This window comes from Syngnathus typhle, linkage group LG7 (genome assembly GCF_033458585.1).
Source record: "Syngnathus typhle isolate RoL2023-S1 ecotype Sweden linkage group LG7, RoL_Styp_1.0, whole genome shotgun sequence".
Classification (NCBI taxonomy): domain Eukaryota; kingdom Metazoa; phylum Chordata; class Actinopteri; order Syngnathiformes; family Syngnathidae; genus Syngnathus; species Syngnathus typhle.
In genome coordinates, this window is record NC_083744.1 from 4048665 (window position 1) to 4068541 (window position 19877).

The 19877-nt window shown below is 56.4% G+C and overlaps 2 protein-coding genes across 5 annotated transcripts; both read right to left on the bottom strand.

Moving 5' to 3' along the window:
* Nucleotides 1-866: 866 nt before the first annotated feature.
* On the bottom strand, nt 867-10599 carry LOC133156487 (zinc finger C3H1 domain-containing protein-like). Of its 4 annotated transcripts, none has more exons than XM_061282238.1 (34): nt 9876-10599; nt 9145-9537; nt 8934-9079; nt 8484-8763; nt 8226-8413; nt 8040-8163; nt 7883-7944; nt 7658-7816; nt 7433-7585; nt 7102-7364; nt 6867-6974; nt 6606-6780; nt 6412-6537; nt 5676-6314; nt 5509-5630; nt 5286-5417; nt 5038-5159; nt 4860-4961; nt 4674-4799; nt 4443-4608; nt 4181-4367; nt 3930-4118; nt 3626-3866; nt 3456-3561; nt 3187-3385; nt 2987-3081; nt 2804-2911; nt 2522-2632; nt 2295-2433; nt 2120-2220; nt 1948-2049; nt 1843-1882; nt 1566-1628; nt 867-1382 (listed from the first exon to the last, which is right to left on the bottom strand). In XM_061282238.1, exons 1-34 carry the CDS (start codon nt 10468-10470, stop codon nt 1251-1253), a joined length of 5994 nt encoding a protein of 1997 aa, XP_061138222.1. In that variant the 5' UTR covers nt 10471-10599; the 3' UTR covers nt 867-1250. The 4 variants fall into 4 exon arrangements, with proteins under 4 accessions (XP_061138222.1, XP_061138223.1, XP_061138224.1 ...); XM_061282239.1 differs by having other exon boundaries at nt 6867-6971; nt 7433-7588; XM_061282240.1 differs by having other exon boundaries at nt 5509-5612; nt 7433-7588.
* A 472-nt stretch (nt 10600-11071) lies between these two features.
* LOC133156491 (nuclear pore complex protein Nup160-like) lies at nt 11072-19700 on the bottom strand. Its single transcript, XM_061282250.1, has 34 exons — nt 19554-19700; nt 18125-18236; nt 17809-18019; nt 17519-17744; nt 17260-17444; nt 16940-17179; nt 16768-16865; nt 16599-16683; nt 16454-16522; nt 16289-16372; nt 16031-16201; nt 15857-15956; nt 15637-15790; nt 15441-15565; nt 15201-15361; nt 14950-15086; nt 14794-14864; nt 14408-14558; nt 14230-14299; nt 13972-14070; nt 13775-13897; nt 13591-13686; nt 13414-13508; nt 13248-13344; nt 13065-13170; nt 12838-12992; nt 12711-12771; nt 12334-12444; nt 12126-12249; nt 11945-12046; nt 11717-11858; nt 11485-11610; nt 11292-11387; nt 11072-11220 (listed from the first exon to the last, which is right to left on the bottom strand). The coding sequence occupies exons 1-34, from the start codon at nt 19642-19644 to the stop codon at nt 11137-11139; spliced, it is 4158 nt and encodes a 1385-aa protein (XP_061138234.1). The 5' UTR covers nt 19645-19700; the 3' UTR covers nt 11072-11136.
* Between the last annotated feature and the right edge of the window lie 177 nt (nt 19701-19877).

The window sequence follows — 19877 nt, forward strand, 5'->3', positions numbered from 1 at the left end:
AGGAAGGTCTGAAGGTGCCACTGTGCTGACATCAAAATTTGAGACAACTTATTATATCATTTAAAGCAGTGGTCCCCAACCACCGGGCCACGGACCGGTACCGGTCCCTGGGTCACTTGGTACCGGGCCGCCAAGCCGCACAGAATTTTTTTTTTTTTAATCGACGATCAATTAATTCAGGTCAAGACACTCGCCCCGGTCACGTGACATGTTCCCCCAGTCGCGCTCGGGAATCATTTGGTGATCTAACCCCCCAATTCCAACCCTTAATGCTGAGTGCCAAGCAGGGAGGCAATGGGTCCCAATTTTATAGTCTTTGGTATGACCCGGCCGGGTTATTTAAGTCCGTAAACGTAAAATTATTTTAGAAAAAAGATCATCTTTGGGAACAACCGGACGTTATTCTGCCGGTCAGTATCACTGCGCATGCAGTAGTAAACTCGATAGGGAAGAAATATGTGAGACTCTTAACGGGATCACCAATATTTGAGTGATAATCCAGTTATTTAGCACAATGAGTTTACCAAGTCTGTGTTTTGAGTTCCTCCAATAAACCCTGGTCCAAGCTGCACTTGGTCACCTCGCGCCTTTCCACACTCCATCTGTGACAAGATTTTCTTCAAAAATTGTTGTACCATGATTTTCTTCTTCTTCAAAAAAAAAAAATTGTACCCATGTATAATGCGCACCCCAGATTTTAGGACAATAAATTAGTTAAATTTTGCACATTGTACATGGGAAAAACGGTAATTGTATTGCGAAAGACACAAAGTCAGGCAAGTGTAACTCGGAGGTGCCGCTTCCAAAAGACCACACAGACCAGTTTTGTTTATGATAATAAAATAATTTAATATAAAAAAGATGACTGATGATCAATACTTTTAATTACAAAAAAAGAAAAAGTAAAAAAAAAAGACAAACTTTCAAATGAGCTGTTTCTCGTCCAGCGTTTGTCACTTCCTGCTGAGATGGCCAAGGCCAAACACGTTCCAGAGTCTTTGTTCCCCAGCAGTTAACAAAATAAAAGTCTGCTTCGTTTTGAACAACACAAAAAGATGGCGGTGAACGTCCTTCGGGCCACACTCCCATGAAACCACCCCCCCCTCACAGGGAAAAGAGAGGAAGTGAGACAAAGCAAACGTCACTCAGCAGACATACTTACGTATACCAGGAGGAGGTGCAGCTTTTTGCTCTCAATTTCTGACCCAAAGTGTCGCCGCCCTCGGACGTCAATCGACGTCCGCCCGCAATCAGACGGCGTCCGTCTGAGCGGTGGCGACCGGCTCGGCAAAAGTTACGCCCGCCTCTTCACCGCGAGACAGCACGCGGGCCGCGCGCTCCGCCGCACCTGCGCCGCCGACGCATGCCTCCCACTGCAGCAGCTGCGGCGTGAAGGCCGCGGGAAGGAGGGAAAGTAGGAAGTGCAAAGACATGAGAAGGAGGGAGGGATGGATGGGTTAGTAGTAAGGGAAACAGGACAGAGGGAAGACACAGGAGTGTGAAGTTCACAGGTGAACCCGAGTCACCCGATACGGTTAGGGGGCAGCCTAGCGAGCGAGATTTACATGTTTCCAGAGGTGAGCGCAGAGTGGAAGATTCTGGAGCGCTTGCTGGACCACACGACGAGCCTGCAAACAGCAAAGCACAGGCGAGGAAGGCCACAAAGTGGAGATGAGGCGAGACAAACGCCGCCAAGGTGGCTCATGGTTAGCACCACCGTCACACGTCGAGGCAAGGCGGAGACACAATTCTTTTCCATCGCCACCGAGACAAACGTTCCGGACGAGAGAACGTCGGGATAGCATTAGCAATGTTAGCATCACAGACTCGCGTGCGCCTCACCTCTGCCGGGTGACTTAGTTCCGCCTCCGCAGCAATGGCTCTGAGCAGAAACACACGGAATCAGTCAGGCGGGCGGGCGCGCACACACGTCGAAGCTGTCCTTACATGTTCCAAGCAGGCAAACACTTGGGGGCACTGTTGGTAAGCATTTTGGCCTGGAAGCGGACGTGCTCCATATTTCCCTCCAAACACTCGTGCCGTATCAACCTACGCGCAACACAGAGAGGCACAGCGTGTGTGCGCGCCAGCACAAGGCGAGGTGGCGAGGCGGCCGTACCTGAGCGAAAGGCCAATGTTGGTGGGCATCATGTAATGGAGTCTTTCCAGGAGTGCCGCGTGCTGGGACTCGTCCACGCAGCCGAGGTAGAGCGCCACCACCTGAGGACAAACGGCGACACACGCCGGTGACGGAGGCTGCCGTCGGGCGTCGGTCGCATCGGAGACTTTCTTGCCTCGTTGTGGAAGCGGTAGGAAGTCCAGAAGTGTGTGGGGTCAAAGGGCACCCCCAGGCGGGCGGGCACAGTGCCCAGGCAGCGGAGGATCAAGTCGGGCAAACGCTGGGCAGCGTGCACGCTGCAGAACTGAAGGTAGCTGCGGACACAAGCGAGCGGCGCTTATCCATTTTTGTGCCCGCTGTGGCTTGCCATGCGCTCGCCGTCTTTCGTCGGACGGCACTCACTCTGTCCACAGGCGGTGCAGCTGGTGGCGCGGCGCTGCGGCGGCCGAGCCCAGCGCCCTCTCGAAGGCGTCCAGCGCGTCCCCCGCAGAGCCGTGCAGCCAATGCCAGCGACTGCAAGCACCCACACACAAAAGGCATTGAGCGGAACCGCAGAAGGGGGCAAGAGCAACTCCGGTTCTTGACAGGAGTTGTCGTTCCTCCTCCTGCTCCCTCAAAGCGGAATTGCTCCCGCACGCTAATAACTGCGCTAAACTAAACGCGTGACTGCCGTGTGGACAGTACCAGTGAAGCAGGTGCAGGAAAGAGCGCTGTCGGAGGAGCCCGTCTTGCAAATCCTTCCTGACGATGGCCGACACCCGCACGTCATCTGTGGGAAGGCCCAGGATGCTCCTGCGGGCAAAGGCTGGCCGTTAGGATCCACGAACGCGTCGACATACGCGTGAGCGAGGGAGCAAGCCAACGCACCGCAGGAGGTCGATGGGCGTCACTTGAGCACATGGCTCCTCGCACAGAGACAGGACGAATTCTCGGAAGAGTGGTGCCACAGTGCTCTGCTCGCCCTGTCAAATGATAGGTCACTTCCTGTTTAACCAAAAACCAACCAACCAACCAAACCCCCGGCCCGGCCCAGCCTAGCCCTCCTTGCACGAGTTGGTTGCGCCCACCTGACCCATGAGGAAGCAGCAGCAGTGGTAGAAAACCTCAGCGTTGCCAGGGCACCGGGCCAGCGCGCGGCGCCACGAATCGGCGGCGCCAGCGGCATTCCCAGAGTGCACGTGGAGCTCGCACAGGGCGTCGTGCAGGGCGCATGACTCGGGACACGCCTCCAAGAGCGCCTCGCACAGTGACATGCCCTCCTCCGACCTACACACAAGCACCCCGTGAGATTGCTCACGTGTGGCGCGAGCTTCAACGTGACCTCTGAGTGGCTCACCTGCCCAACAGCCTGTGCAGGAGCAGCAAGTTGGTGTGCAGCGGCAGGCACGCTGACGTTCTCTCGCTCGGCGACAGAGATTCGTCGCTACACTGACGGATGCCGTCTGGCAATGTGCAAAGCAACACGCGTTAGCGTGCCACTCGAGTCACGAGTTTTGCGGTTTCTACCTGTAAAAAGGCCGACGAGCTGCTCATGCGGCGTGGTGATGTCGGCGGTCGAGCGCCACGGTAGCAGGAAGCCTTCGGCGCTGACCAGCCGGGTCGGGCCCGATTCGGACGGGTCATACAGAGTGGCTGGAAGCCGGCCAAACTCCTTGAGGTGGATGTAAGCCAACCAGGCCAGTGCACGGTGTGGCGCCACCAGGCTCCCGGCCACGCCCACCGGCGAGTGAGTGAGCGCAAAGGTGTTCTGAAAGTAGCCCGTACGCTTGGCGTCACAATCGTGGCAACATCAAACAAGAAACCAAAGTACCTGGAAGATGGCGAGGGCGGCTTCCGAGCGGCCCGTGAAGACGTTCAAATGGACGCGGTAGAGCAGCGCCTCCAGCAGCTGGAAGGAGCGCTCCTCGGACACGCCCCCACACGCCTCTCCCAGCAAGAAGTTGAGCAGACGCTCGCACACAGCGTCTTTCGCCTCAAACGTGCTCGCCAAGCTCAGGTACTGGACAAATCGCACGCGGGTCACAAGCGTAAGGAGGGGGGGGATTATAAGTTGTCACTCACGTTCCACCAGACACGACGGTGCGGAGCGTGCTCCACGGCCATCTGGCACATTTCCTCCACTTCGTCGTGCCGTCCGCGGCGAGAGAAAAGCGTGAGGTAGTGCGTCCACACTTCGGGGTCATCACAGTTATTCTCCAGTGCGCGAGAAAGTGTGTTCAGGGCCGCCTCCAAGCACTCGGTGGGCGGCCTGCGGAAAGACGCCGTTCAACGAGTGGGTGGAGGGCTGGCGGGCATGCAGGCGAGCATGTGACCGGCGTCGTACGTGTCGCCTTGGTGGAAGTATCGGAAAGCCAGCTTGATCCACAGCTGCGTGTCTCCGGGGTTCTCCAACACGCTGCTCTCCAGCTTGCAGATGTCGTCCGTGTCGCTGACAAAGTAACGCTTGTCCTCAGACGTCACGCGCGCGTCCAACCAGCACACGGCAACGTCTGCGAATGCACAGTGTCCGTGTGAGGACAGACGCACGGAGAGACACGCATGCACGAGGACCGACCCGAGTTTAAGGATGTCTGCTCTCCTCCGGCGGCATCTTCCTCGTTGCCACGTTCCTCCCGGCGCTGACTCTGCGCCGCCGCCGGCCTCCATTTCCTTTTGCCCTTCCAGGTGGTGAAGGGCGGGACTGCGCACAAAGTAAGCGTGAGGCTCTGCCTCCCGAGCAGCAACTGTGAGCGGCGCTCACCGTGACGACAGCTCTCGTTGACTTTGCTGACCAGGAAGACGGCCTTCTGGTCCACCGCCATGCCGTCTTTGTGCGGGCCAAACAGCTTACTCAGGTACTTTCCTACAACACGTCACAACTCGTCTCATGTTTTCTCGTCTTGCGGAGCTCTGAGAGTCACGTTTGGGCTGCCGCCCACCTGTGGCGGCGCCGACTTGGCTGTCGGAGCTGTTGTTCGAGCAGCCAATCAGAGACAAGTTGTAGGAGAGCACATCCTGGAAGAGCAGGCTTCCCGTCAGCAAGCAGCTCCTCACGTGTTGCCTGCGGGAGGACAGGAGGAAGCTGTCATGGCCGTGTCGCGGCGGCCGAGCCGTCGTCGTGGCGGCCGAGCCGTCGTCGTGGCGGCCGAGCCGTCGTCGTGGCGGCCGAGCCGTTCTCGCCCCTCACCACGAGCAGTCGTCATCGTTGCAAGTTCCCGTCAGGTCGAAACGGCAGAAGCGGCGTTTGGGCTGGATGGCATTGCTGTAGGTGGCCGAGCTCAGGGACAACTTCTCCTTGGTTCTGTAGTACGGACTGAACCTGAATACACGACAGACGACCGGGCCGCACCTTCAGGCTGAGAGCTTCCTGCAAAAAGTCCCCGGTGTCCATTGAGCACTTCCAAGCTCACCTGTAAGACTTGAAGACCAGCAGAGGACTTCGGTATGGGCCAAAAGGAAGCGGCTGGGTGGGCCACGGCGCACCTTTACTCGTCTCTTTGCACACCGGCGGCACCTGAGCACAAACCAAAATCTATAAAAGCGAAGATGGATGGCAAGTGGCGGGGGGCAAGCATACCTTGGCACTTTTGGAGGCGTCTTGCTCCGCCACATGGTGCAGCTCCCCGAGGGCGACCAGCTCATCCACGAGCAGCTCTGCCAACCCGGGCTGTCCACACTGGCGGCTCCGGAGTGCTTCCAAGTCCAGACCGGGGGCGGGGCACGCCTCGGTGGGCACCTCCGGCACATTCTTGGCAGGCTTGGCAAAGGCGAGGCCTTTGGCGACTGGAGTGGAAGTCGTCTGCTCCAGGTTGGGTTTGGTGGAGTTGGAGCATTGGAAAGAGCGGCGGCGAGGGCGAGGGGAGGCTGCGCCAGGCGGCGCCGCGTCCTCCGGGTCCCGCGCCTCGGGCTCCTCCGCCTCGGGATCCGGACCGTCGTCGCTGTCTAGGACCAGTATGTCCTGGGTGAGGTCGTGCAGGGAGGGCTGAGGCGGGCCAGGGGAGCCCGTGAGACAAGCCTTGGAGTCGGGAAGCGCGGCGGGTTTGGGCCGCCGCTCGCTTGGCACTTCGGACAGCGCTGCTTTGTTGCGCAAGGCCTGGGCCTCTTTCAGCTTCTGGATCCTCAGCGCGTATTCGGACTCCAGTCGCTGTAGACGCTGCTTCTGAGCCATCAGCGCCGCAAAGTGATTGGCGGCGTCCACCCGCTGAAGCTTCCTGGCCTGATGCAGCAAGACACACACAAAAAAAAACCCAAACACTTGCTAGCCCTTTGCTTTACAATAATATTAGACAGGACTGGGCCCGGGCAGTACTCACCAGCGGCTTGGGGAAGGCTCCGCCTTTGCGTTCTCCTCCGGCAGCTCGCTGAGTCCAGAGCAGCTCCTGCTCCAAGCGGGCGGCCAGCGATTTTTTGATGGACACGCGGTGCTCCACACGCTGCACCTGAACATGCACGTCAGAGGTGAGAGGTGGGTGTGGCATCGCCGGCCGGCACTAGATCATGAGCTCACCTGCTCCTGGATCTTCTTGAGCAGAATTTTGTTGGCCATCACGACCTTCTCAGAGGCCTGCATCTGCTCCCGGAGCCTGGCCACCTTGGACTCGGCCGCCTTGAGGGACTCGGACTTCTTGAGCTGCTGCTGCAGGAGGTTCTTGAGCAGCGCCTCGTCTCGCACCAGCAACTCCCTGGGCCGACCGAGGGAGTCGGGTCCTTGGGTTAGCCCGGCGCATTTGTCGTGCCGCGGCGCTGTTAGGGTCATCTCCCCCCTCACCTTTGCTTCAGCAGCTTCTGCTCGACTTCGCTTAGTAGAGCCGCCGCACCGAGATCAATGACGTTCACCTGCCGGGCGTCGTGAGCGGACGCCTTCTGCTTCTCCCTGCTGTCGGCAAAACAAAAAAAGATGCGAAAAGAGTGATGCCCAATCGCTTATGGGTCTGTATAAAAATGAGATGTATTTGGATTCCAAACATCTGCTGGTGACCATCGTAGCTTTGCCAAGAAGATACCTGGCCAGCTCCTCCCTGAGCAAGCGGTACTCGGCCTTCTTGGCCTCCGGCAAGGCTTCGGGCGTCCGCAGCGGATTGTTCTCCTTCTCCGAGGTGGCCGCCGCTCCCTTGGACTTGGTGGCGTTGACCTCGGCTGTCCTTCGGGCTTCTTTGATCATAAACTCCAGGCCGCCGAACATGCCTTGCGGCTGCGCCGAGTCCAGGTCCGAGTCGCTGTCGTCCGACCCGTTCAGCGACACAACCACGGACTTGTGGCGTGGCAGCTGCGCACACGCACGACACGACGTGACCATCATCGTTTTCGTCACCATCATCCTCGTCGTCCTCTTACCACCAGGGTGGCTTTGGAAGCTCCTCCTCGGGCAAACTTGTTTCCACGGGGCGCCGTCATGGTGTTGAGGCTGACGGCGCTCAGGTTTCCTCTGCTGGGTTGCTCCATGGGGGGCGCCGCGCTCGGGGAGGGGGGGGTGCTCCACAACGGGTCCTGCTGACAGGTGAGCGCCGCCGTGTCATTGATGTCGTGAGCGGTGGAAAGAAAGAAGGAAAGCAACCAGACCTCTGCGGTCACCACCCGCTTGTTGGCCATGGACATGAGACACGTCTCCCTGAGCAGCATCTCCTCTTCTTCCTCATCAGCCAACGCCAGCTTGGGCGGGAGCGCCTGGTCGCCGGGCGGAAGAGGGAATTGCGGCGGCGTGGGAGCAGCGCAGAAAGGCTGCGACCAGACAAAGGAAGGTCAAAGGTGGGTCACCCAACGTCCGAGAGGACCGAGCGTACGTACCGTCCCGTAAAGCTGTGTCGCGGTCAAAGAGGCGGAGCCTTGGGCGGCCAAAGTAAGACGCGCTGACCAACACACACAAAGAGGCAAAATTAATCCAAGCACTTCGGGAGGCAAACAAGACGTCTTGCGATGCTTTTGGATTGCCACAATGACCTACCCGGGGAACCGGGCTCGCTGTCCGTCTCCATGGCAACCTCGTCGTAGTTATCGTACTGGTAGAGGTTTCCCGTGCTGTCTTGGCCCGTCCTGCCGGCGGACTTCCTCCCTTCGCCGTCTCTGGCCTGCAGGGCGGAGGCAGGCGCGCTAGAAAGAGGCCGAGGCGGAGTCGGGCGAGCGGCCGTACCTTGGCGCAGCTGTGCGTCTTGCCGCCCACCAGCTTCATGAAGCGCTTGTACTGCTCGTCCTGGTTGGACAGGTCACGGATGCGGCGGATTTCCTCCTCCCGTTTGTGGCGCTCGTCTTCCTCCCGCTGCCGCTGAAGCTCTCGCGAACGCAGCTGTCGCTTTCTCAACGCCTGTCTGCCGGCCGAGGCTGCAGAGGACAAACGGGTCGGCTCTAGCGTTGCCAAAAGTGATGGTCCGGGCTCGCTCGATCTTCTCACCTGATCCGCTGCTCTTTTTGGGCCTGCTTCGGTCAACGGGGGTTCTGGCGGTGGGCTTGGCAGTGGCTTTGGGCTGCTCTCGGCTCCCCGGCTTGACCTTGTCTCGCTCCCGGTCCTGAGGCTTGGACCTGGGCCCGGTTTTGCCGTCCGGCTTAGTGGTTTCTCGGCTCCTCTTCATCACCTGCCGCTCCTTCTGCTGCCACTTCCTGCTGGCTGACTGCAGGGCCAGCAGACGCAGCTGCAGCTCTGACAGGTCCTCCTCCTCCACCTGACCGCCCAGCTGCAGGTACAAACATCACAACACTTGTTGGGTACCTCTTCTTAATTTTTCCCACCATTTGACGTTGACCAAAGTAGCCACATAGCATTACTTTTTCTTCAAACTGTGCAAATGAAAATCCACTTCAGTGTTTTTTTTTTTTCAACCGGTACTTCCTATTGCTAGCTTACCTCATCGAGACAGATGAAGACGTCCTCGCTGGAGGCCGACGACGCCCTGCCGGGGGTTTTCTCGCCATCCTTGGCCTCCTCATGCTGACACGTAGGCGCCTCGTCCGCTTCCACCGCCTCCTTGGCCTCGCCGTCCGATCGCGCCGCTGCGCCAACGAGAACAACAAGGCTTCAAGTGGGGCCGTCAAAACGGCTTGGGGCACTTCCTCACCGTCTTTCTCTTCTTGCTGCGGCTGCGCTTCCTCGACGCTCGTATCCAGACTGGCAGGCGTGAAGAGTTTCAGGCGCAGAGGTTTGATGTTGAACGCTTGGAAACTTTTCTTACTCTCCACTGGAACCTGCACAGACACTTGGGGAAGCACGAGGGCATCCACGGGACAGCCCTCCGTCCGCTGGCCCGCTACGGCCTCTGCCATTTGACCCTTGGCCTCCGTCCCCTGGACCACCTCGGCTTCCAGCGCCATGCTCTCCTCCTTGCGGATGCACTCCAGCTCTAGTTGGATCTGCTTGTACTTGGAAAGCAGGTCCTCGAAGGACTCGGCGCCATCGCACTTGGCATGACTAGGGGGCGCTCTTCTCGCCAGGTTTCTTCCAAAAAGCTTTTCTGTGGTCAGGGGTCAAGGAGGACATCTTCAAGTGAAAAGTTTGAATCCAAACAAGCTCAAACTCGATGATGACCGTTAAAACAAATCCAAAATACTCAACATGCCATACTGACAAAAACTATTGAATAGACAGGTTGCTCTTATGGATTGCTCCATGTAGAAAGAGCGAACAATAGCCGAAAGTGAACATGAGCGAGTCTAGCGTGACTTTCGAGGAGTCTTATTGGCAACACGTCTAAAAATGTGTGAGCAACAGCAGATATGGTTTGTCCTCGGTGTGTTTGCTGGTGTCAGCAAAGTAACTGAGCGAACGAAGCTTATTTGCCATGAAGGATACGTTTCCTGCCCGGAGACTCCTTGCGGTTGTTCATGTTCTCTGCTGGCCCATAGCGAGCCATGGGGGGCCTGTGGCCGGCCCAGCCTTCTCGATTCCAAGGCCCTCGTCCGCCGTTGGGGACGCTTCGGTGTCGGAACCTCCACAGTGCGCCGTGGCTCCGTTCCCAGAAGCTGGGCCGCGGTACGGACCCGCCGCAAAGAGGATTGAGCCCCAGCGGCGGCCCCGGAGGTAGCGAGTGCGGAAGCGGGGGAGCAGCGTGAGGTCGGTCGGGCCCACTCGGCCCGCATTGCTGCCGGTGGTTCGAGGGTCCGTGGACGTCGTAGGGTACCATGTGGCGAAGATCTGGCGGCGGGTGTCGAAGATCTGGCGGCGGGTGTCGAAGATCTGGCGGCGGGTGTCGAAGATCTGGCGGCGGGTGGCTCATGTAGGGCGGCCTCGGGCCTCGCGGAAGAACCGCCGCGGCGCCGCCGGGCCTGTTGCCGCTCCCATCCCCCCGCCGGGCGGTGGAGCGCTCCTCACTGTCGTCGTCGCAGATTTCTCCGTCTTCTAGCTCGACGTCGAGCATGGGCCCCTGACCCGCCGACTCTAAATTCATGTCGACACGCACAGGGAAAGTGACAAGCTGCTAATCGCCGTCTTGAACTCGTCTAGGGCATTGTGGCACTTGGCGTTTCTTGTCCTGCTGCGAGACAAGTCAAGTCTCGTTTAATCACGTCGCGTTGAATCTCGCGAGACCGGCGACTTCTTCTTTCAATTAACCGGCGGATTACGTCACTTGGGTGCATACCGCCACCTAATGTACAGGAAGTACAGAATGATTTGACAGGCCATGCCACCTGAGGAAATGGAAGAAAGTGAAAAGACTCCGTTCCCGCCAACTCTGGCCGTCATAAAATGAAAACTACACAACAGAATTACTCCTCCCTAGTTCTTGTCATACGCTTTAGTGATGTATCCAAGTCCCTCAAATATTCAGTAAGGTGCAGAGAGGTTCATTCATTACTGGTGAGGCCCAAACTCCTCTGGAGTCAGATTTCAAAACATGAACACTGTGTCGAACCTATATTTCAATTTTAAAACATTTGTTTTAAAGTTTGTAATTTGGGAAGCGAAGCTCTGGACACTGTGTGAACAATTTCAAATGAAAAACAAATATTACTGCTGCCAGTGTACAAACGTGGGGAAAAAACAACAACTTCACTTTCACAATGTAATTTATTTTTTCATGATATCAAAAAACGTCGTATTTATATGAAAAAGATTAACGAGTGGCCAGCATTATCCTGGTGGCTTTCGCCACCATCTTGTGGTAGTCGGCCAGTTTGTCCACAAGTCGCTCGTAAAGCTGAAACAGCAGCAACACGTCAACAATCGGCACTTACAAGCGAACGCGCAGTGAGGCAGCGGAAGACTCACGCCTTGTTTGCTCCTCGTGTCCTTGAGTGCCGCCATCAGCTGATCAATGGGCGTGTATGGCAGCCACACGCTCGGATTGCGCGCCGACAGCGGCGTCTGAGCAGCAAAAACAACATTTGGCGAGTGAGACAATTGTCTCAGTGTCCGTGCGTGCAATCGTGGCAGTGGAAAATGGCGCCAGAGTGTGTGAGACCTTGATGCCAAAGTATTGGTGTCCGCGTCCCAGCAGAGCGTCAATGTACTCAATCACCAGTTCGGCTGCTTCATCCAGCAGGTCAAAGTTCAAAAAGACACGCAGCAATGCTGCTGCATTCACCTCCTAGAGGGAACCCATGTGACGGAAATGGACAAGAATAATGTGGAATCGCTGTTGATTGTGCGGACGACGTGCAAAGATTGTGTGAGAGTTTGAGAGGCGGGCGCACTTTGTAGAACTTGACCAGCCAATCGGGTGGCGGCACGCCGTGTGACAGCAGTTTGACCAGAACTTGGCGGTGGTGAAGGCCGTCGGATGACGGGAACTCTGAAAGGAACCAGAACAGGAGGCGCCATGCCTCGTCTACGGCACTAAAAAAAAAAAGAAAAAGAACCACGGACATGTGATGTCATCAGCAGTAATTTGCCGGGGGAAAGTTGAAGCGTCACCACCAAACCTGGACTCTTTGGTGTTGACCACGGACGAGAGCTGATTGGCGGCCAACCACAGCCAGGCCTCGTTTTGAGCCTCCTCGCCACCAAACTGAAGCTTGATGCACCTGACCATTGAAAAGCCACGAATTTTTGCATTTCCTGAGTAGACGTGTCGTATTCTCATTCTCAGCACAACGGTCACACCTGAAGGTCAGCGCGTCAAAGAGCGGCGCTAGCGGCAGCTTGAAGACGTTGCACAGCTGCCGGGCGCACATGAAGAGCCCGGCGTCCAGCAGGAGGCGCACCAGTTCGTGCGGACCGGCGCCGCCTGAACACAAGGGGGCGCACGCGAGCGCAGCGCTTTAATAATTGCCGCCAGCATGATGAGGAGGACGATCAAGGTGACGCGTACCTGCGACGGTGGCCGCCTGCGGGTGATGTTGCGCTAGTGCCAGTCGACAGGTGGCAATCATGAATTCTTTCTCCAGGTCGCGCAGCTCCAAAATATGTACTTGACGCTTAACTGACATGGGAAATGACATCACGGTACAAAAATTGGCTACTTGATGACATCATCACTTTCACTTGACTGCAATCTTTTCTATTATTCCAAATGCGCATTTTTTCTGCTTTAACACTAACAAATTCATCAAGATGTTTTTTATTTATTTTTTTAAAACCTCTCCCCTTCTTTAGTAAAAACTTCCCACATTATTTCCCCTTCTTTGCATAATGCCAAAAGATCGTATAAGACGGCAGCAAAACCAGAGTTAATGATGAAAATCTGACCTGGGGGGCTCACAACATCACCGTCCGAGTTTCGTTTGGGTGACGCTCCCGGACGCTCAGACTGCAAGAAAAAAATAAATAAATCAGCCACGCACACAAACGAGTGTGCCACGCATGTGCGTGCTACCTCCGGGACGGGCAGAACCATCCACGCGTACTCAGGCCGGATGAGGCGCAGACAGTTGATGGCGGCCAGGAAGCAGTTCACCTGTTTCTTCAGCCCACGCACCGAACACACCTCGCGACCCAAACGCATGGCCAGCTCCAGCATCACCGTGCCCGCTACATGCACACACGGACAAAATGTGACTTAGCGGGCGTGTGTGAACATTTCACACCGCTTTGCACCTTTACCTTTCCTGTAGTTGTGTCTGTTGATGTGAAAGGCGTAGAGGAGTTCGTAGTAGTTGTGTGTGAGAAGGTCGACGCCTCTCGCCCGCGATTCGATGATTCCGACCACCTGACGAGACAAACGGACAGCTGAGTGAGGAGAGGGTGGGGGTAATGCTCGCATGACCGCGGAGCAATCGTCCGTACCTCATCGTGCAAATTGACGTAGGAGAAGTGGACCAGGTCGTGCAGCTGAGCTCGCTCGCACAGAACCACCACCAGCTGACGGAGACAGTCCAGCTGCCTGCACACAAACACGCACACACGCTAACACACGTGCCCGCCTGGGTGCAACACACGCGTGCGTACTCACATGCTGGAGTCCGGGTTCTGGACCAAAGCCTCATAAGCTTCGTTGTTGTGTCCCAGGTCCAAATGATGCTTGAAGATTCTGGTCCACAAGGCCGCCTGTACACAAAAGCGGGTTGGCTTTTTGAGTCCTAGTTGGACCTCAGGCTGGCGTCCGTTCTGGGGGTTTGCGTGAGATGACCTGACTGCTGACATCATAGACGGCCTCGGCTAACGCTAAGGTGGCTAACTGGATCACAAGTTCTGGTAGCCCGACATCCTCCAGCAGACGCAGCACCTGAAACGCACACAGCATTAGTTTTTGCAACGTTAGTTTTAGCGTGAACATTTTTGTCGTGGCGGTGTCCGCTAGCATTAGCACAAACCTTGTTATAGTAGCGCAAGGTGGGCGAGCAGGCGGCGGCCCGCTCGTCTTCGACACCCGACAATTTCATGAGAAAGTCTTCCTTTTCCACCTCAGAGGCGGCTTCCTGGAAGCACCGCAAGGCCTGTTGGGAAGCCGGCACACGGTCACGTGATGCGCCGAAGCCTTTGAGGAGCCGGCGCGGGCGTGCGCGCTCACCTTGTGACCCTCGCCGTTGGCAAGGTAGCATTGAGCTAACATGAAGCGGGAGGAGCCGACGTTCACTTGACACCAGGAACCAATCAGACGCACGTAGTCCTGCGCACACAATAGAAAGCTGAGGGCTTCCCCCCTCTTTCGCAATAAAGCAAAGCTGGGGGCTCACGCCACGTCTTTGAATGGCTACGTCGGCCACTCCTCAAAACATTCAAGGCCAGCCCCGATTCACAGGCAACATTATAGCTAATGCGTACTGACCTGCAGGTGAGTGTACTGACAGTTGGCCATCAGGCATTCTGGGAAGTGGAAGGTGGAATTGCTGGGCCAGCTACGACGCGGCGCTTCAGTCAGGGCAAAAACAACACAATGCATCTGTCGCGCCAACGCGCCTTAACACCCGCCCCCACCATTGTCACGGTAACGGCGGCAAGGATACAGCAGCTGAGCGAGCGCCTGTAGGATGATGGCCATCGAGTCGTTCCAGGTGACGGCGATGCCGTCTGCCATCCGGGAGAAGAGGTGTCGGATGGCCAGCTTGTGGCCGCAACTCTGGTAGAACATCTCCACCGCCGACTGGTGACTGGCCGCTGCGGACACGCACCCACACCTCAACTTCACCGCCACAGTCTGCTTGAACGCCAGCGCGCTTGCTCGCGGCCTCTCGCACATTCAAACACAGGACACAATTCCCCGCACAATTTCTCAAACACACGGGCACAACAAAAGACACACGTCGAGGGAAATCGGCATCCATCAAAGACGTTGGACAAAAAGATTTTTCCCTGGGAAAGACACAGACAGAGCACTTGCGACGTGGGCAACCTGCAGTGCTGCCGGTGAGCGCAGGGGCGTCGCTGAGGTGTAAGGCGCTGAGGTGCTGCAGGTTGGCGTCTCTGGAGAAAGACGGGAAGGGGGGTGGGGGGCAAAGGTCACGAATGGAAGCAGCGGGCAACTCACTGCACGCGCATACACACTCACACGGCGTCATCGGCGACCTGCACGCCGGCGCTTCGACTGAAGTGCTTGAGCACGAAATAGGAGGACAATAGTTGAGACGCCAGCGGGATCAATTCATATTGGATCCGGAGTAGCTGAGACGCTCCGCCTGGCAACACCTGCCGCATACGCGCGCACTTAATTTTTCACCAGCCTGTGCGCAAGCAAGTTTGCGACGGTCGCAATGTATGCGGTTGAATTGAGGGGAGACACGTGTGTGCATGTGTACATACGTGTTCGCCGAGCCATAGGCAGAGTTTGAGGAGGAGCAGCACGTCCCTGCAGAGGAGCGTCCGCGTGGCGCTCACATGACTCAGCGCTTGACACATCAGCGACACGGCGGTGGTGCTCGAGTATAACTGAGACGCGCTCACACGCACGCTCATGCTTTCGCCTAAAACACACACACACACACGAGCGTCAACTAAAGTTCAAATGTTTAGCCAATACGTTCCTCGAGCACAAGACCGTACCCGGGAAAAGTGGACCATCTCCAAAGTCCAAGTCCGTCTCTAGATCCACCTCTTTGAGAAGACCCAACACGGCCGCCGTCAGGTTGCAAACATCTTGCAGTTTGTTCTGGATGTCCTCGATCATGCTTTGAGCGCACAATACAACCATGTGACATCAACACACGGCAGTGCGTCTGCGAGCGTACGCGAGACATACTTGTCCTGCGCCAGCATTTTTTCCAGAACCAGCTTGGCGCTCCTCTCCGGCGACTCTCCGTGTTGGAGCGCGCTCTCCATGTCGTGCGCCATCTCCAAGGACACGCCGTCCCTCAGCACATGCAAACACGACATCAGCGCGGCCTTGTCCGCCTCTGAACACACAAACACACTTGTCGAGACACCGACACGCATCCTGCAGGCGGGAGCTCGGCGTTTACCGTCGACGAAAGGCATGTCGTCTTCAGTCAGGAATTGGTCGTCGGAGGACAGGTAGAGCTGGTCAACGGCGAAACAAGGCAACAGGAAGGAAAGGAAACCCTAAAGCGGAAAGCCAGTCTTAACGAGGAAAGCGTGCCCAGAAAAGGCGGCCGGCCGGCTGCGCCATCCCATACCTTCTTGATCAGGCACGCCATGTGACTGTGAGGACTGACACTGATGGCGAGCGGCGTGGCCAGAACCTCCTGGTACTGAAGACAGCACGCGTAAAACTTGGACCAAAATTCCACCTGAAGGTGGCGATATTCGTCCTGGGAGAACTCAAACTCCGTCACGCTGCTCTGGAGCTTGAACAGATCAAAACAAACATTCAGAAGGCGGCTGCCTGGCTGTAAGGAAGCCTCACTTCAATCGGCACACGCTCGGGTAATCACCTTGTTCTCCACGGCCAGCGTGACTTCCTTCCTCAGTCCTTCCCACGAGGCGTCGGGGAGGATGTCGGCGCCTCGCCGAAAGATCTGATGGAGGCAACCGCTCGAGTCAAGACGAAGTGTCACCCAAACAAACATTTGTTCCGTTGCCAAGCAACAGCCGCTCACCTGCAGGGCTTTGACGATGGCCGCCGCCGTGAAGCGAAGCGGCGAGAAGATGACGTCCAAGTAGGTCTCCTGTCAATCATCACACGGGAGCTCAGGTATCGTTGGGAATATATGGCGCCGCCTGACTGATCGACGGATGACTTACTCGGGGGTCCTGATCCATGCCGATGAGGACTTCCTCCTCCGGGCGAGGCTGAACAAAGACCTGATTCCACTGACCCGACACGTTACTGACAGACGACAACGCGCTCGTTTTTTTCTTTACAGACAGCGAGGCACTACAAACAAAGTAGGAAGTTTTGCTTTTGACTGACTGTTCAAAGTTGATGCATTTGACGACGGCGTTGTCGTTGTCGTCCAGCCACAGGGCCCAAATGTCGGCGGAGGTCAGCACAAAGTCTACCAGCGTCTCCTGCAGCCAAACATTGCAGGCGTTGTCGGTTGAGCGTTGGAAGCCGCCTGCTCCCCTTCGTCGGTGGAACTCACCTGAGTGCAGAAGAGCAAGGAGATGCGCTCCACGCTGTAGCGGTTGGTGTCGGCCGGCAGCAGCTGCAGTACCACAAACTGCCGTCTGTGGGGCACCGCCAGGTACACGGCCAGGCACAGGCCCGAGGCGGAGCAAGAGGTCAGGCGCAGGCGGTGGCCCGCGCCTGACCACCGCCCGCCACCCTTCCACGCCACCGGCATGTACCCCAACATGTCCGTCTCCAGCACACACGTCTGATCCTGAACAAATAAATGTGGGGGACGACTTATTAGGCAACCGGCTCCTCTCGGCCGCAAACGCACGCCATCAACTGGCTCACCCGAAAGGACCACATGCGCAGTTTATGGTCCTGGCACACGGCCAAGACCAGCGAGTCGTCGTCCAGCTCTCGCACCGCCAAGCTTGCCACGTCGTCGCTCTGCTCGCCGCGCATGGCGCTCGGGATCCACCCTGACAGACGCCGCATCACCCAACTTGTCTTCAGCTCCGACACAAAGCACTCGCCTGAGGCCACGCACACACGCAGGTATAAAGACATACACAAGAGACACAGAAATCAACAGACAGACAAGGCCCACCTTGCCGCGCCTTCGCGGGCTGTGTGACAACCACGACGCCCCCTGCAGGTGAGGCCAAGGCGTAGTTGGCGTCTCCGTGCTGCGTGAGCCACACGGCGCTCACCCCTGCGGCACCGCCGGCGGGGGTGAGCGGGGCGGGGATGGCGGCGCTGCAGCAGGAGTCGTCCAGGTTTAGCTTGATCACGTCCGTCAGCACTGACTGTATGTGGAGCTCCGTCACTGCGTCCTTAACACCACGGACGCGCGTTTACAAGTCGGAGCTGGGCGGGAGAGACATTCTTTTTACTTACGTTGCGATACACGGGCTTTGGGTGCGGCAGCAGCATCCTATGAACGCTCTGATTGGTGGCAACCAGGAGGACCACGTTGTTGAGGGTCTCGACCATGGCCACGCCCCCTGGCACCACCTGGCAGTTGCCAAAGCGCAGCCGCACGGCGTTGTTTAACAGGTTGCCGTTCAATGAGTGCTCCACCAACTGCACCGCGTCGCCCGACGTGCTCCTGGCAAACAGAAAGGTCAAAGGGGAAACGCCGCCAGCAATGTAAAAGAACAATCTTCATGCTCTTGCCGGTAGTCATAAGAAGAAGAAGGCGAGTGTCACTGACCATGAGATGAATCTGTTGCTGGTGATGGAGTGCATTTTGTCGCCGCCGTCGGCATAGTGGAAGGCTCCGGCGGAATCTGGAAATTTTACAGCTCCTGTGGGAGGTGCTGAAGCTGCACACACCACACAAACGAGCAAAAAAATTCTCACTTGACTCATCTGGCCAAATAAAGGTTACATTACAGCAAATCCAGAGGTTGGTTTAGCACAAACTTGGCCTTTGATTGAATATTTATTGATCCCCAGGGGTGGGGAAATTCAGGCCCCAGCAGTATCCATACCACAGAGTGGGTATACAAAAAACACACAGATGGCATGAGCGCAACTCAATAGGCTCTCACAAGGCTGCCACACAACGGCACCACAAAGAAAGTCAGAAAGTGCACAAGATAAAAGCCATCAAAGCAAATCAAAGCTAAAAGACAAAGGAAAAAAAAGCAACAGCGGCCACCTAGCACCCCTCAATACAAGAGAACACCCCAAACACACAAAATAGCCTCCACGGGGTCCATCGACAGGTGTAAGGGCAGTCCAGTTCAACGGCGCCCAATGGACCGTGGTGGTGAATCGGTGAAAACATCACAAAGCAGGCAAACGTGTGAGCAGCGTCCCGGGCACCCTGTCGGGGGACGTGCAGATGGCCACCACGAGGCTAGCATGGCGAAAGTCGTCGGTTCCGACGAGCACGAGGGAGCGGACTCCCCACAGGTGTTGCGGCTGCAAGGCCAATGCGAGGGACCCGGTCATCACTGGTCGGATAAGCAGGAAGCCGTCGTAGAGTTACGCCGGCCTCGACCGATGATCCCGGTCCGGTCCCAGGAAGAAAAAATAAATAAAATAAAATATCCGATCCGAAGAGGTACCGAGGTGCGGTAGAAGGCACCAGCATCGCCGAATGGACAAAAAGACAGAAAGAAAAAGGAGAAAATAAGGAAATAAAGAGGAAAAGAGAGAACACTGCTGGGAGGCAGCCACTCACGGCGCCATACCAAGTACTCGTGTCAAATGTTTGTATGCATTAATTTCTTTCTTCTCCCACCCACGGACAGTAAACAAAGTGGCGCCCCGGATGGTCAAGTGACTTTAACGCGAAGAGGTGTTCGACAACTGCTATGGAAACCCATTTGGAATATAGATGTCTTTTATTATTAGCGGCGGAAACGCGCTCCGCCATAAAACGTCAAAACAACAATGTGGAAACATGCTTTGAGACTCGTAGTAAAAAATTCTTAAGTTAAGTGTATTTTTGTACTATGGGGAATGGCCTTCCATAATAGAGATTGACATTCATAGAAGGCGCGCGCAGAATGCTAAGGGAAGCTAGCTGTTGTTAGCAAATCCGGTCAGTGTAAGGTTTGTGTCTAGCACTTTGCAAAGTGTTGGAAACTTCCAACGAGGCACAGTGCAGGCATGCGTTGATTTGACTTTACCAAACTTGATTTCGACTTCTCGGAACCGCTGGACAGCTTCCTGTTCAAATGCGCCGACCTCGATGAAGCTTTCTCCCAGCGTCGCCGCCATGTTGGCCTCGTGGGTGCGTGACGTCACTGCCGGAATGTGCGCGCGGTTTGCAGTTAGTGCCAGGGATGGGCGGATCGATACCAAAATATCGATATATCGATCCAGGCTGCTCATTTTTGAGTATCGATCTTCCTAGCTGGTATATGTAAAATACCAATACTTACAATTATTTAATAATATTTTTCCTCATTTTTTTTCTGCTCCAATTTGACGACTTGCACTCATGCTAGCAC

What these genes read in the sequence shown, in the direction of transcription:
- LOC133156487 (XM_061282237.1), bottom strand. Translation starts at nt 10,470, where the DNA reads ATGAATTTAGAGTCGGCGGGTCAGGGGCCCATGCTCGACGTCGAGCTA. An exon ending in CAGAAGCTGCTGAAGCAAAG is followed by an intron (nt 6,781 to 6,866) that starts GTGAGGGGGGAG and finishes CGGTCGGCCCAG; the next exon opens with GGAGTTGCTGGTGCGAGACG. An exon ending in CCGCCCTCGCCATCTTCCAG is followed by an intron (nt 3,867 to 3,929) that starts GTACTTTGGTTT and finishes GGCTACTTTCAG; the next exon opens with AACACCTTTGCGCTCACTCA.
- LOC133156491 (XM_061282250.1), bottom strand. Translation starts at nt 19,644, where the DNA reads ATGGCGGCGACGCTGGGAGAAAGCTTCATCGAGGTCGGCGCATTTGAA. An exon ending in CAAAGCCCGTGTATCGCAAC is followed by an intron (nt 17,745 to 17,808) that starts GTAAGTAAAAAG and finishes CGTGGTGTTAAG; the next exon opens with GACGCAGTGACGGAGCTCCA. An exon ending in GCATGGATCAGGACCCCCGA is followed by an intron (nt 16,523 to 16,598) that starts GTAAGTCATCCG and finishes GATGATTGACAG; the next exon opens with GAGACCTACTTGGACGTCAT.